Source organism: Mirounga leonina, unplaced genomic scaffold (genome assembly GCF_011800145.1).
Source record: "Mirounga leonina isolate KUSES-001 unplaced genomic scaffold, KU_Mleo_1.0 Mir_153, whole genome shotgun sequence".
Taxonomy (NCBI): domain Eukaryota; kingdom Metazoa; phylum Chordata; class Mammalia; order Carnivora; family Phocidae; genus Mirounga; species Mirounga leonina.
The window spans coordinates 10,291,898-10,305,392 of record NW_023270387.1 but is presented as its reverse complement, the minus strand read 5'-3'; the positions used below and the strand labels follow the sequence as shown (position 1 = coordinate 10,305,392).

Genomic DNA, 13,495 nt, shown 5'->3' with positions numbered 1-13,495 from the left:
CAGAGAGAGAGGGAGAGAGAGAGAGAGCGAGAGAGAGAGCACAAGCAGGGAGAATGGCAGGCAGAAGGAGAAGCAGGCTCCCCGCTGAGCAAGGAGCCCAATGCTAGACTCGATCCCAGGACTCTGGGATCATGACCCGAGCCAAAGGCAGACGCTTAACCAGTTGAGCCACCCAGACATCCCTTTATGTTTAACTTTTTGAAGGACTGCCAAACTCAGTTCTTCAAACTTCCACAGCAGCTGTACCATTTTGTATTCTCACCAACAACACACAAGGGTTCCAATGTCTCCAAATCCTCATCAACACTTGTTATTTTCCTGTTTTGTTTTTTGTTTTTGATAATAGCCATCATAATGGGTTCAGAATGATATCTCATTGTGCTTTTGATTTGCATTTCCTTAATGGATAATGATATTGAGCATCTTTACATGTACTTACTGGCCATTCGTATATCTTCTTTGGAGAAATGTCTGTTCACATTCTTTGCCCGTTTCTAATATTGGGCTATTTGTTCTTTTTATTATTCTCTTGCAAGAGTTTTTAAAACATATTCCATATATGTAGGTGTCTTAGCACATACATGATTTGTGAAAAATTTTTCCCCCTTTCCACTTTCTTGATGGTTTCCTTTGACCTGAACTGAAACCAAGAGTCAGATGCTTAACCTACAGAGCCACCCAGGTGCCCCTAGTTTCTTTTATTTTCTTACTGAATTGGCCAGAATATTCAGAACCATGATGAGTAAAAGTCCTGATGGTAGACATTTTTGTCTTAGTCTTGATTTGAAAATAAGTGTGTTTTACATTTCAAATTAAGTATAAAGTTTGCTGTGGGCTTTCCTTTTTTTTAAAAATTTTTTAATTTGTTAAAGATTTTACTTATTTATTTGACACAGAGAGAGAGACAGTGAGAGCAGGAACATAAGCAGGGGGAGTAGGAGAGGGAGAAGCAGGCTCCCCACCAAGCAGGGAGCCCGATGTGGGGCTCGATCCCAGGACCTCGAGATCATGACCTGAGCTGAAGACAGACATTTAACCGACTGAGCCATCCAGGTGCCCCATGCTGTGGGCTTTTCATGGTTACTCTTTCTCAGCCTACGAATATTCTCTTCTCAGTTGGCTTGGGGTTTTTATTCCTGAATAGAGGTAGAATGTTGTTATTAAATGCTTTTTCTCTCTTTACTGAGATGATGATTCCTTTCAGCATATTCTGCTGGTCTGTTTTCTCATGTTAACTCAGTATTTCATTCTGCAGTTAGCTCCACTTGGTCCTAATATTTGATTTTTGGGGGGTACATTTTTGGATTTTATTTGCTAATACCTTGTTTCTTTTTTTTTTTCACATCTGCGATTGTGTGTGAGTTTGTTGTTTTTCCTTTCTCTTACTATTCTTGGATGGTTTGGGCTATAGCTAGGTGTTAAGCTGGTTTCATAAAGTGAATTGGGGAGTACGTTCTCTATTCTCCAGAGTAGTTTGTATGAGATTGAAAATATCTGTGCCTTGAGTGTTCAATATTTAGCTGATGTTTTATGATGACAGGTAAGGAGATAACTTGACCTACAGAGATGGGATGTATTTTTTACTCTGGAATAAGACTGCAGAAGTGGGTATTCATTCCATTTTCGTGGCTCATTGGCTCGTCTTAAGGTTACCGTATAGCTGTGAGTTACTCAGTGGCTCTGGCACAGAGTAATAAAGTTGTTCCACAGATGAGAACTAGGGAGCATAACGAGTTTTGTGAATGCTTTTGCCTTTTTTCCTACCATACAGTCAGAAGGGCATTGTTTCCTACATGTAGACTAATTAAATTTCTGTTCCTCTTACAGAAGTGATAGACCTTACCCATGATAACAAAGATGATCTTCAAGCTGCCATTGCTTTGAGCCTACTGGAATCCCCCAAAATTCAAGCTGATGGAAGAGATCTGAACAGGTCATTGATGTAATTTGTCCTCTTCGCTCCCCACAGCAGTGTCTAGGTCGAAGGCAATAATAGCTGTGGATGCCACTGAGGGACCATTCTGCCAAGTTCTTTTAATTGCATCCATATGAAATTTCTTTTAGGAGAAAATTTAAATTCACATTAGTTTACTTATTCTTTGGTTTATTTTTTTGACAAAGCCAAATATGACAAGGGCTTTACAGTAGCCGTGGTCTTTGAGTAGAAGCCTGCAGGCTTTTGTAGTTTACAATTTCTGGGGTTGGAGGGAGACACCCCATCCTCGTGCAAGCATCTGACAGTATGGATTCCCTTTATCAACCTGGAACCTTTGTAAACTTCGAGGGTCGTGTGGTCAGCTCTTTGAAAATGAAAGTTATCACTCAACTACCCTGTCTCAGGAGTGACCAAGGATATCTTTTTTTGAATTGGTGCTAATTTGGTGATTAGTATTGCTCGTAAACATCCAGTTCCAGTGGTAGCCGGTCAGTTTCCGGACACGTTTATTCCCTCACACCGATGAGTTGTTTTTTCAGGGAAACATAGGGCCAGGTTTTGTGTGCTAGGCCGTTGAAAGGCTCTTACCATTAGCAGAGTGTCTCTCTTGCCTTTTTCAATGGCAAGGTCTGAGATAGGGCACTGTTGTTGAAATCTAAAACTTGTAATACAGTAGCCATAAATAGGCTTGAGCGTCAGCTCAGTTCCATCATGGACCTTGTAAGTAATAATCTCTGGTGGAAGGATTAACATCTATGTCTAAATCTTACTTTACACTTGCATTATAGTTTTATAATTACTGTATAGCCAGCGATGACCCAGTAAATAGTTCATCTGGCATTTTGGATTATCTATGAAAGATTACCAGCATTCTCCATATATAATACATTGTTCCTTAACTTTTTCCTTTCTGGATTCGTGGTGTTTTGGCACCATACAGGATGCATGAGGCAGCCTCTGCAGAAACGAAACGCTCCAAGAGAAAACGCTGTGAAGTCTGGGGAGAAAATCCCAATCCTAACAACTGGAGGAGAGTCGATGGGTGGCCCGTTGGGCTGAAGAATGTTGGCAATACATGTTGGTTTAGTGCTGTTATTCAGGTATGGTATTTTTTAAAAAGATTTTATTTATTTATTTGAAAGAGAGAGAGAGAACACAAGTAGGGGGAGCGGCAGGCTGAGGGAGAAGCAGACTCCTCGTGGAGCAGGGAGCCTGTCTCGGGGCTCAATCCTAGGACCATGAGATCATGACCTGAGCCGAAGTCAGATGCTTAACTGACTGAGCCACCCAGGTGCCCCTCAGGTATGATATTTTTTGAGACAACTGTGTGTTCTGGGAACAACTTTGTCATTTGTTCAACTGAAATGTGAGAAACATAGCTTTTAAAAAATGGAAACAGATATATAAGACTGGGGTGTTTTATTTTCCCCATGGCGTTAATTGTGTTTTCGTTGCTTTCCTATTTTTGGATTTAGATGCTCTGGTGTCCAAATTGGGCAGTACTAAAAACAAAATATCCTGTGGTTGCGAATATGGTTGCAAAGATGTTGAATAGGTGTTTTGGATTAGCATTTCCTGAATCACATGTTGGAGCAGAGCCAGAGTTAGTAAGGAGAAATCATCAGTGGGGAGGCGATCAGAGACATTCAGGCAGGAAGTGATGGCGGCCTGGAATAGAGAAGCTACATAAGGCTTGGAAGGAGAGTACAAGCATTCTAGAGCTGCGTAGGAGATCGGATCTACAGGATGTGGTGGAGCGGTTGGATATAGGGTTGAGAGTTGAGAAAGACTCCAAGGTTTCTAGCTTGAGGAATCAGGTGGGTGATATTGCCATTTGACGCTAAAAGAAGAATGTTTGGGTGTGTGTGAAGAGTGGGATCTCAGTTCAGTTTTACCCACGCTGAGTTTAAGATGCCACATGAAGAAACGTGGGCAGTTAACGACACGAACCTGTAGTTTGTTTAAAAGATCTGGGCTACGGATGCAGCTCTGGGAATCAGTAGCATATAGAGAGTGGTAAAGCCAAGGGAGTGGATGAATTCCCCTAGAGAGAGGGTTGCCTTTCTAGAAGTACCTCCCAGGCATCTTAAACTTGGCATGGCCACAGTGCGGCACTTGATCCTGCCCCACCAGTCTTCTCCTTCATGGTATTTGACATCTACCCAGCTGCTCAGCCGGAAATGGAGGCCTCCCTTTCCATACATAGGATCCAGATTCATTCAGCTATTGTGCGCCTGACACTGTGTTCGCACCAGGGAAACAGCAGTGAATACATCGAAGCCGTTACTCTCAGAGTTTCCTTTGAAAAGAGCGGGACAGACAGTAAAATATATATCAGGTGGTGCAAAGTGCCATAAACATGAGTGAGGGCGGGAGGAACTGGACGGGGTAGGAGGCCTTTCTGATATGGTGGGCTTTTGAGCAGAAGCCTGAGGGAGGGGACGGAATGTGCCCTGTAGTTACAGAAAGGGCAGCAGACAGGGAAGAGCCAGTAAAAAGACCCAGGTTCAGGAGCTTGCTTGATGTGTTGAGAAACAGGAAGAGGGCAGAACTTGAGGGTGGGGAACAGACTGTGACGAGGTCAGAAAGGTAGTGGAGGTGAGGTGGGGGAGCTGGGCGTGGTGAAGAGAATTTAGGGATTGTCTATGAGGTGGGAAAGTATTGGAAGGTTTAGAGCAGAGAAGTGAGATGATCCTACTTCCGTTTAAGAAGACGGCGGGCATCTGTGTTGAGAATAGCATGTCAGAAGGAATGTGGAATTAGGGACATCAGTCAGTCCTTTCAGAGAGAGAGGGGGAGAGAGTTTGAGCACCCTGGCTGCATTCACACCCTCCTCAGCCTTTACACCTGTGGGGATGTTGAAAGAAGCTGAGGGCATCACTGAGAAAGGTTCCTGAGGAAGCCTGAGAAGACAGGATGTGGAGCCTGGAGGTAGGGATTGGTCCTAAGTAGGAAAAGGGCAGGAGGGGCAGGAGAATAGTAGGGGAGAGGAGGGCAAGGAAGACATGATGGCTGCAGATTACAGTTGAAGTAATTTCCGATCATCCTCTCTGTGACGTGACCAGCCATTTTCTGAGGCCATGGAGAGGGGACAGCATCGGGTGTTAACGGGGGGGTCACCGCGGACAGTGGGAAACCAGTTGGCACCAGGACACAGTAGTAGGATTTCTACAAATTAGAAGGTCTACTTGAGGGTGTTGACCTTAAATGCATAGTGATGTCAGTGTGGCCTGTTTTTTATCAGGACTTTTTCTTAGCAGCACTCTGAGACTCTTAAGTGGAAAATGAAATTTATTTAGGCTGGAGGCTCTGCTGGGTTCAATGAAAGTTTGAGGATTTAGTGAAGGATGGTTAAAGACCATGGAATCAAAGCTAGAGAGAGGGAGGAATGAAGACAGGGAGGGACTGGTGGTTAGGGGAGAACAGGAAGCGTCTGTTTGCTCAGATCCTTGGTGAAGTCAAAGAACAAATGTCCTGCGGGGGACTTGGATCAAGAACGCCAGAAAGGTTCAAGAGCAGGCTTTTCTGAATTTGTGGCCTGAGAATTGGCTTCGTCTCAGGAATTGACATATCCTGGGTGTGACCTCAGATGTGGGTGTAGAGATGGAATGGAGAAATGCGTTACTAGAGATAGGATGCTCGCAAAGCCAAGGGTCCCTGGGCTGGGTGGATGTGCTCGTGTTCCCTCAGCAAACGTTAGTGGAACACCCACTGCATGTCTAGCCCTGTTCTAGGCCCTTGATAAGGGAATGAATAGAACCAAGACGGGGCTTTACCCTCATGGAACTTAAATTTTTGTGAGGCAAGACAAACTGCAAAAGTAACTAGTTAATTAAGTAGCTAAATTTAGGTGACATGTTAGGTTGTGATCGGTGTGACAGAAGCAAGATCAGGGCAGGGAGACCAGAATTGCTGCAGGAGAGATTGGAGCAGGGCACCGTATAAACTATGGTAGGTAAGGCCTCCTCGCCCAGGGGATGAGGTTGGGGCAGGTGCCAGATACATGCGAGGTGAGGGAGTGAGCCAGGCAGCCTCCGGGGAGAACATTCCAGGTGGGGGAACCCCAGAGCAAGGGCCCCAAGGTGGGAGCGGGCTGAGTGTACTCCCCGGGGCGTCCAGGAGGTCCGAGGGGCTGGGACACTAGGAGCAGAGGGGAGAGTCACTGGAGGTCCTGAGCAGAGGAGTGATGAACTCTGACCCGAATCTTAAAAGGCTCACTGTGGCTGATGTGAGGAGAGCAGAATGGGTGTGGTGAGGGACAGGTGGAGTGAACTCTGCAGGGGGCTGCTGCAGTTGTCCATGGGACAGGTGACAGTGGCCTGGACCTGGCTAGTAGCCATGGAAGTAGCAAAGAGGTTGGATTCTTGATTTATTCAGAGGGCAGAGCTAACATGATGTCCTATTGGGCTGGGTGTGGACAGGACTTGGGAGAGGAAGAAGAGCTGTTATCCTTTGGCAGGTGTCCATGGATCAGGAGCTTTATTTTAGTCCTGTTAGGAAGACAGAGGAACCCGTGTGGCAGGTGAATTGGTACAGGGGAGGCCCTGGAGGCAGAGAGACCCTGAGCAGTGACCCAGGTGAGCAGTGACCCAGGTGAGCAGTGAGGAGAGACCAAGGAGGGCACTTGGTAAGGATGGGAGGGAAGAGGTGGTTCTAAGGAGCACCCCAGAGGCAGAGTCCAAGCAACCTCTTCCTCATTGGATGGGAATGGTTAAGAGAGAGACAGGATTTGAAGATTCTTCCAAAGTTCTAAACTTTATGAGTAGAGGAGGAGGATGTAGTTAAGTGACACAGGAGAAGCAGGTGCTGGAGGGTCCTAGGGATACTGGATTAGGAAATGTCATCAGCTCACACGTCGAGGGGTTTTAAGAATGGCGGTGTCTTTGGGGAAAGCCAGATTTGGTTGAAGGAGAGGGGTTAGAATGGAGTGTAAAGCCAGTTTTCTCATGGCAGAGCGGAATTTCTGGGACACATGACGGCATAGTCAGCAGAGCGCAAATGACACAGCAGGAGGGGACAGGGGAGGTGGAAGGAGAAGAGAGCAGGCTGAGTAGAGAGCAGAGCGGTCTCACTGGCTCCACATAGAACATTGGTGGAACAGCAGGACTGACTTTAAAGGTGCCACCCAGGGGTGCCAGGGTGGCTCAGCCTTCGGCTCAGGTCATGATCCCGGAGTCCTGGGATCGAGTCCCGTGTTGGGCTCCTGGCTCAGCGGGAAGCCTGCTTCTCCCTCTGACCCTCTCCCCTCTCATGCTGTTTCTCACTCTCTCTCTCTCTCTCTCTGTGTCTCAAATAAATAAATAAATAAAATCTTAAAAAAAAAAAAAAAAGGCACCGCCTGGTTGTGTGCTCACCCTGTTGGTGGCATCCCAGTTGGGTTGGGAGAGTGGGAGGGAAGCCAGAGGCCTGTTGTCTACCCAGGATGTTGCTTCCAGAGTTTTTCATCTGGGTCTTTCCTGAGGAGGAAAGTGTACTCCCCGGGGCGTCCAGGAGGTCCGAGGGGCTTTTCCTGAGGGGTTTTCCTCTGAGGAGTGTGTTGGGATGAGGAGCTGTATTCATACAAGGGATTTTTAAAAACATTAACCTTCAGAAGATATTCATAGTGGGATTATGCATGATTTACAAGTAAGCCAGAGATTCCTGCTATTAAAATTTTTTTTTAAATGCAGTTCTTGTGACAAAGAATGGAGAGTAGCCCATGTTGCTGTAGTCACCGCCCAGCTTTAGAAAGAAATGGTACAGCTCCCTGGGTCCCTGGGAGTGCCCATACCCAATCCCTGCTGTGCCCATCCCAGTCATAGCCTCCTTTCCCCGCAGATAAAACCACCCCTGCAAGTATCCTTAGACCAACTGCCATGTTGTTTTGTGTATAATTAAACTTACTATGAACACTTTAATACTCTGTTTTTCTGGAACTTTCTTCCACAGAGAATATAGCTCTGAGATTTCTCCATGTTGATCCTGTAGCTCTCGGGAACTCACTTTCAGTGCTGTGTACTAGTCCATTTTACGAAGACACTTTTTTTTACAACTTGATTTTAATGACTACATAACGATCTGTCATATACACATACTATACGTTATTTAATCCGTCTCTCTTGTCAGCCATGATGTTGTTTCTGGGTTTTTCCCCAAAGAATTAATATCCCGTCAGCTTTGTTTGTACCGTAGCCATCGTTCTCTCACACAGGATAGAGGTAGAAATAGCAGGTGACGGTCACACGTACTTTCAAGGTAAAAGAAATACCGTTCTGCTGCAGTTAATTTGAAAGAAAGGCTACGGATCTTTCTTTCTTTCTTTCAGTCTCTCTTTCAACTGCCTGAATTTCGAAGACTCGTCCTCAGCTATAGTCTACCGCAGAATGTGCTTGAAAACTGTCCGAGTCACACGGTACGTCGCTGCGGAGAAGTCCTCACTCTCGCTTGGTCCCTCTCATCCCAAAGGCTTTTAAATTCTGGCCAAAGCTGATAGCTGTGATGTCCTTTGGCTGCGCTAGTATTTGTTTTCGTTCCCAAATGGCTTTTTCCTTCCCTGTGACACGAAACAGGGGTTTGCAAAAATGTAAAGTTAAGTAGGAATAAAATTAGAAAAAGAGTTTCAAGAAAGTGGCAAGTCGTCCTGACGGCCTCCGCTTTTCTGCCTCTGGGAGGGAGATTCAGAAATTCTGAATCACAGAAAGTGTGTGTGGCGACCTGTGCCGATGCTGGAGGCGTGCACCTTCCAGAAGGTTCTGCGGTCGGCTCTTGCCCAAGGACGTGGCCTCCTGCCAGCGATCTAACCCTTGCCAGGATTTCACCTTGGGGGTGCGTTTTCCTAATAGGCGGGAGGGCAGCAGCTTCAGAAAATAAACATCTTTGCCTTTCCTACAACATTCCTTCCTGGCCTCCACATAGACAGCTTCAGCTGAAGGTAATCCCCTACACAGACCTTATCAGAGCACCTGTGAGGTGGTTTGGGTCCTCACTGATCCAGGGTTGGGTTGCTGTCTCGTGCACTACTCACACGTTGGTGTCTCTACAGGAAAAGAGAAATATTGTGTTTATGCAAGAGCTTCAGTATTTGTTTGCTCTGATGATGGGATCAAATCGCAAATTTGTAGACCCTTCAGCAGCCCTGGATCTCTTAAAGGGAGCGTTCCGATCACCTGAGGAACAGCAGGTACGAGAAGCCCGTTATTCTCGTGTTTTCCCTCGGGTTCTGCGACGTTTAAAGCCATGCCTCGCTGCTGTTCCTGTGATGTGGCCTCAGGTCAGCTATGCAGTAAGCTCTGAACGTGACTGCACGGGACTCGGGGTACACAGGGGCTGTTGGAGTAGCGAGGAGGTTGAAAATACCTCGGCGCATCACAGCAAAGGGTCGCTGACAAAAGTAAAGCCCTCTGTCTGCGCCTGTGCCTTGGGATGGCCCAGATAAAAATCCTATTTTTAATACTACGTAAACCTAAGTTGAGCAGCTTTGCTAAGTGATCTTTCTCTTCTAGACATTAGTGCTTCCCTTTCCCTACCTTCTGTTACAAAACAAAGCTGTCACCGGTAGAAGAGCACCTGCCTCGTAAAATTACATTTTCCCTTTGTTTCTCTAAAGGTCCTACAGTTCTACAAAATTCTCAAAACATTTCATAAAAGTCTCTTTTCTCTATTCAGATCTCCTATTGTTCTAGAGGACTAGAGTCTGTTCTGTGGACCTTTTTTTTCTTTTTCTTTTCTTAAGGCCTGCCCGGAAGATTTTGTTCGTTCCCCGTTTGTTACAAATAGATGTGGCTTGCAGTGATGGCGCTCCAGTTCCCTCCTAGCCACGAGCTGGGCAGCGGCTGCCTTCTGTTTCTGCAGTGCCTGGGGTCCAGGGTTCCTCGTCTCTTCCTGCTGTTTGTTCTCAACAAACAAATCCTTCCATAGTCCTACAGTCGTAATCGTTGGCGGGATAAGGGCAGATTTTCATTGCCCTAAGTGTAGTGTTGGGTCTAACTCTTATGCCATTTGTGCCTCTTTTGTAGCAAGATGTGAGTGAATTCACACACAAGCTCCTGGATTGGCTAGAGGACGCATTCCAGCTAGCTGTGAGTGTGAAGTGAGTGTTGAGGATTTGTTTGGCCCGCATTCCTACTCACAGTGGTCCAGCGAGAACTATGATGGGGGGAAGGTACTCTTCTCCAGTAGAAATTGCTGGGTTTTGCCAAACTTCATGGGGTAACCACTCAGATACTTGTCACTCTGTATCCTCCTTGCCTTTGGTTTTTCTCTCTGAAGATGTAGATAATCATCTCAGCCTGCCACCTTTTACTGAAAGGCCATAACGCTGAACGTCGTTAAAGTCATGGCCTGTGCTACAGAATGTGTTAGAAGGCCAAATCAATCCTAGATGTGAATGTGGTAAATCAAATTTAGTCACTGCAGGCACTGAAATGAATTTCAGAAGTGAAATTCAGGGCAAAGAATACAAGTATCCCCTTTCGAATACAGATGCTGAGAAATTTTCTAAATTGTTTTAACTCTAAGTAAAAGAAATCTATATATCGTAAGACAGCTTTGCACATAGCACCTCACATAGTAACACTTTATTTAAGGTGGACTTGTCCATTTCTGTTGTGCCACTGGGAAAACTTTTGTGTTTATTTGCAAAACTGCACAAGAGGGTTGATTCTTGCTTCTGTCGTATTCTAGAATTTGTATACATCTGTCACTGGCTATAGATATATATATTGAATGTATACAGATACACGTATTTTTCGGTATGTAGGACTCTCCCTCAGCTCCTCACAGCCAGGGATCATGCCTGTATATTTGCTCAATGAGTATTTAAACTGAACGAGCCCATTACTAATTTTGGACCATGCCTAGCTCTTTGGAGGTCTATGAAAGTGAACTATTTTTGCTTTTGAATGACGGTTAGGTTTAGTGTGGTGCTTATCTGATCCAAATGATAGAGTACTGTTTTCTTTTTTTTTAAAAGCAGCAATCCCAGGAACAAATCTGAAAATCCAATGGTGCAGCTTTTCTACGGTACTTTCCTCACTGAAGGGGTTCGTGAAGGTAAATTCTCTGCTCTGTTAGATCTAGACTTGTGACTGTATCTGTATTAGTCGAAAAGGCTTTCAAGTCAGGCATTTCCAGGTCTGAATATTGATTCTACCTCTTAGTATGTGTGTAACATGGACAAACTGTGTGAGTACCTGGATCCTCAGTCTCTTCATCTGTAAAATGGGCACAGTGTTTACAGTTGTTAGATGAAATCGTATAATATTCGCACAGCCCAAATCTAGTATTAATGTGAGACACAGTGATGCTACTTAATTTTCTCAGTGTTGTTCTTTTCCAATGTAATAGCTAATCTCAAAAGGTTTTGTTGAGTTAGACTGCCAAAAATACTTGTCCGCTTTAGAGGCTTATCTAAGCTGCATGTTGGATGTGTAATTTTAATTTTTTGTTCACTATGGAGAATTTTTATCATCCAGATAGGGCAGTCTAAAAACCCCCCATGAACTCAGCAACCTTTAGTTCATGGCCAGACATTCCCTAACTCCTTTCTTCTCTTACCCTTCCGGTATTCTCTGTGAAACAATAACAATACCACTATTCACTCCAAAAAAGTAGCATTTAATATCAAATATCTAGTCAGTGTTCAGATTTCCATGTTGTTTTATAATTTTATATATTGGGGGGATGGGTGTTGTGTTTATTTTTACAGTTTGTTTTAATCAGGATCTAAATGTGGGTCATTTATATAGTTGATACGTCTTTTAAGTTTCCTATCAAAATCTGTACACTATCCCCCCCAGTCTCTTTTTTCCTTGAAATGTTATTTTTTAAGAAACCAGGTGGTTTGTTCTCTGAGATTCCCCAAAGTCTGAAATTTTGCTGCTTGCATATCCATGATATCACGTTCCTTTCTACTCCTCTTTTTATAAATTGGTAATTGGATCTAGAGTTTGACCAGATTCAGGTAAGGCTTTTCTTGGCAAGACTAATTCACAAGAGGTGGGATAGTCTTTGATCAGGAGGCACATAATGTCTGCTCATCTTTCTTTTCGTGATGGTAGCAGTCACTCATGATTGGTGCCTGGATCCACTGGTTCGTTGGAAGTTGCCCTACAGGCTTAAGTATGCTTCTGACAGTTCTCAGCAAGTTGCTGAATCAAGAAGATGCTATCTCCGTAGTGCCAGCAAAAAGGCTTCGGATAATGCTAGTGATGTCTTTAAAAAAGCAATCTGTTTCTTTGCCTAGGAAAGCCCTTTTGCAACAATGAGACCTTCGGCCAGTATCCCCTTCAGGTAAATGGTTATCGCAACTTAGACGAATGTTTGGAAGGGGCCATGGTGGAGGGTGACATTGAGCTGCTTCCTTCCGATCATTCGGTGAAGTACGGGCAAGAGGTAAGTTGGATATTTTTATTTGCCGTGCTAGTGACAAAACCAGTTAAGTAGAACTGAGCTCTTCCCATCAGATATTAAAGAACTTTACACATAACAGATGTTGAACTAGTCTGAAGGTCTCTCATGAGTTGATATGCGTTAGTCAGTCTTAGTGTTTGATGAATAAATTCTTCGCTGAAAGTATGAATTTGAGTTAATCATATAAAGGTTGTATGCTGCTTCTGATGTTTTAAGTATGATCAAGTTTCTCTTTTTCTGTTGAAGCCTACCTGTACCAATAGGGAGAACCCACTGCCTCCATATTTTCGGAGGGTAAAAGTACAGTGATTAACTCCTATGGTATGCCATTTAGAATATTTTCCCTATTACACTATTTACTGTTCTTCGTAGTAAATTCTGCCTTTGCTTTTAAAATTTTTCAAATTTAACGTTCATTTATTTTTGTGGGTCGGAAGGAAAGGGGGAAGTTAGCGGGAGAGCAAGGGTTAATTAATGCCCCAGGATTCCAGTTGGGTTAAGAATTAGTGAATTTGGAACATAACTGTCACTACCACACTGCTTGGCTTGTTCTCCTTTATCATACATTTTGAAACAAAACTGTGGGCTTATGTGAGTCCAACTTAGTAATTACTGTCGGAGAAAGCAGAGCTTTTTTGAATTAAAATCGGGAGCCTGACACGAGCCATGTTGCAGTGCATGAGCTGTTGGGCAGCGTGAGCACTGGGAGAGAGCTGCTGCCCCCCTGGCTTTCCAAGGACAGTGCGGACTCCTGGCTGGGAGGCAGGATGGGACATTTGTCCCATCTGTGCACAGCTGATGCATGCTCTTACGAAAGAGTAAGGGGTGTTCACCAGCTAGACCTCTGGAGACCTTTATTCAGAATGGGAGCGCTATTAAAAAAAAAGAAGAAGAAAAGAAAATCATTATGCTTATTTAGATTTAGCCTGAGGCAGTCAGACAGGCTCTCTGGATTCACCTCATGCCAGCAGGGAAAGGGAACTTAGCTGTTTGCTCCTTTGGTAAAGGGAACGTCTTAAAAACTGCTCTTGCAGACCTCTGGCATAGAGGTGAATTGAACAGAAATGCCTCTCCTGGTTTAGCTCTTCCTCATCTGTGATCAGGAATAGTTGAGATCTTTTTTTAGAAGTCAGTGCTTTTTTCTCTTGAAGCTCAAGGTAACATCCTAGG

The 13,495-nt window shown here is 44.5% G+C and overlaps 1 protein-coding gene across 7 annotated transcripts in view; it reads left to right on the top strand.

Annotated features, from left to right (window-relative positions):
• The window catches only part of USP28 (ubiquitin specific peptidase 28), a 59,151-nt gene that overhangs the window by 22,525 nt on the left and 23,131 nt on the right, over positions 1-13,495 (top strand). For 5 of the 7 annotated variants that reach the window (XM_035008973.1, XM_035008974.1, XM_035008970.1 and 2 more), the window contains 7 exons: positions 1,828-1,933; positions 2,877-3,036; positions 8,241-8,327; positions 8,958-9,095; positions 9,931-10,004; positions 10,887-10,966; positions 12,159-12,307. In XM_035008973.1, the coding sequence (XP_034864864.1) occupies positions 1,828-1,933; positions 2,877-3,036; positions 8,241-8,327; positions 8,958-9,095; positions 9,931-10,004; positions 10,887-10,966; positions 12,159-12,307 (794 nt within the window). The remainder of the gene's footprint in view (positions 1-1,827; positions 1,934-2,876; positions 3,037-8,240; positions 8,328-8,957; positions 9,096-9,930; positions 10,005-10,886; positions 10,967-12,158; positions 12,308-13,495) is intronic. The other 2 variants (XM_035008975.1, XM_035008971.1) reach the window with 1 other exon arrangement.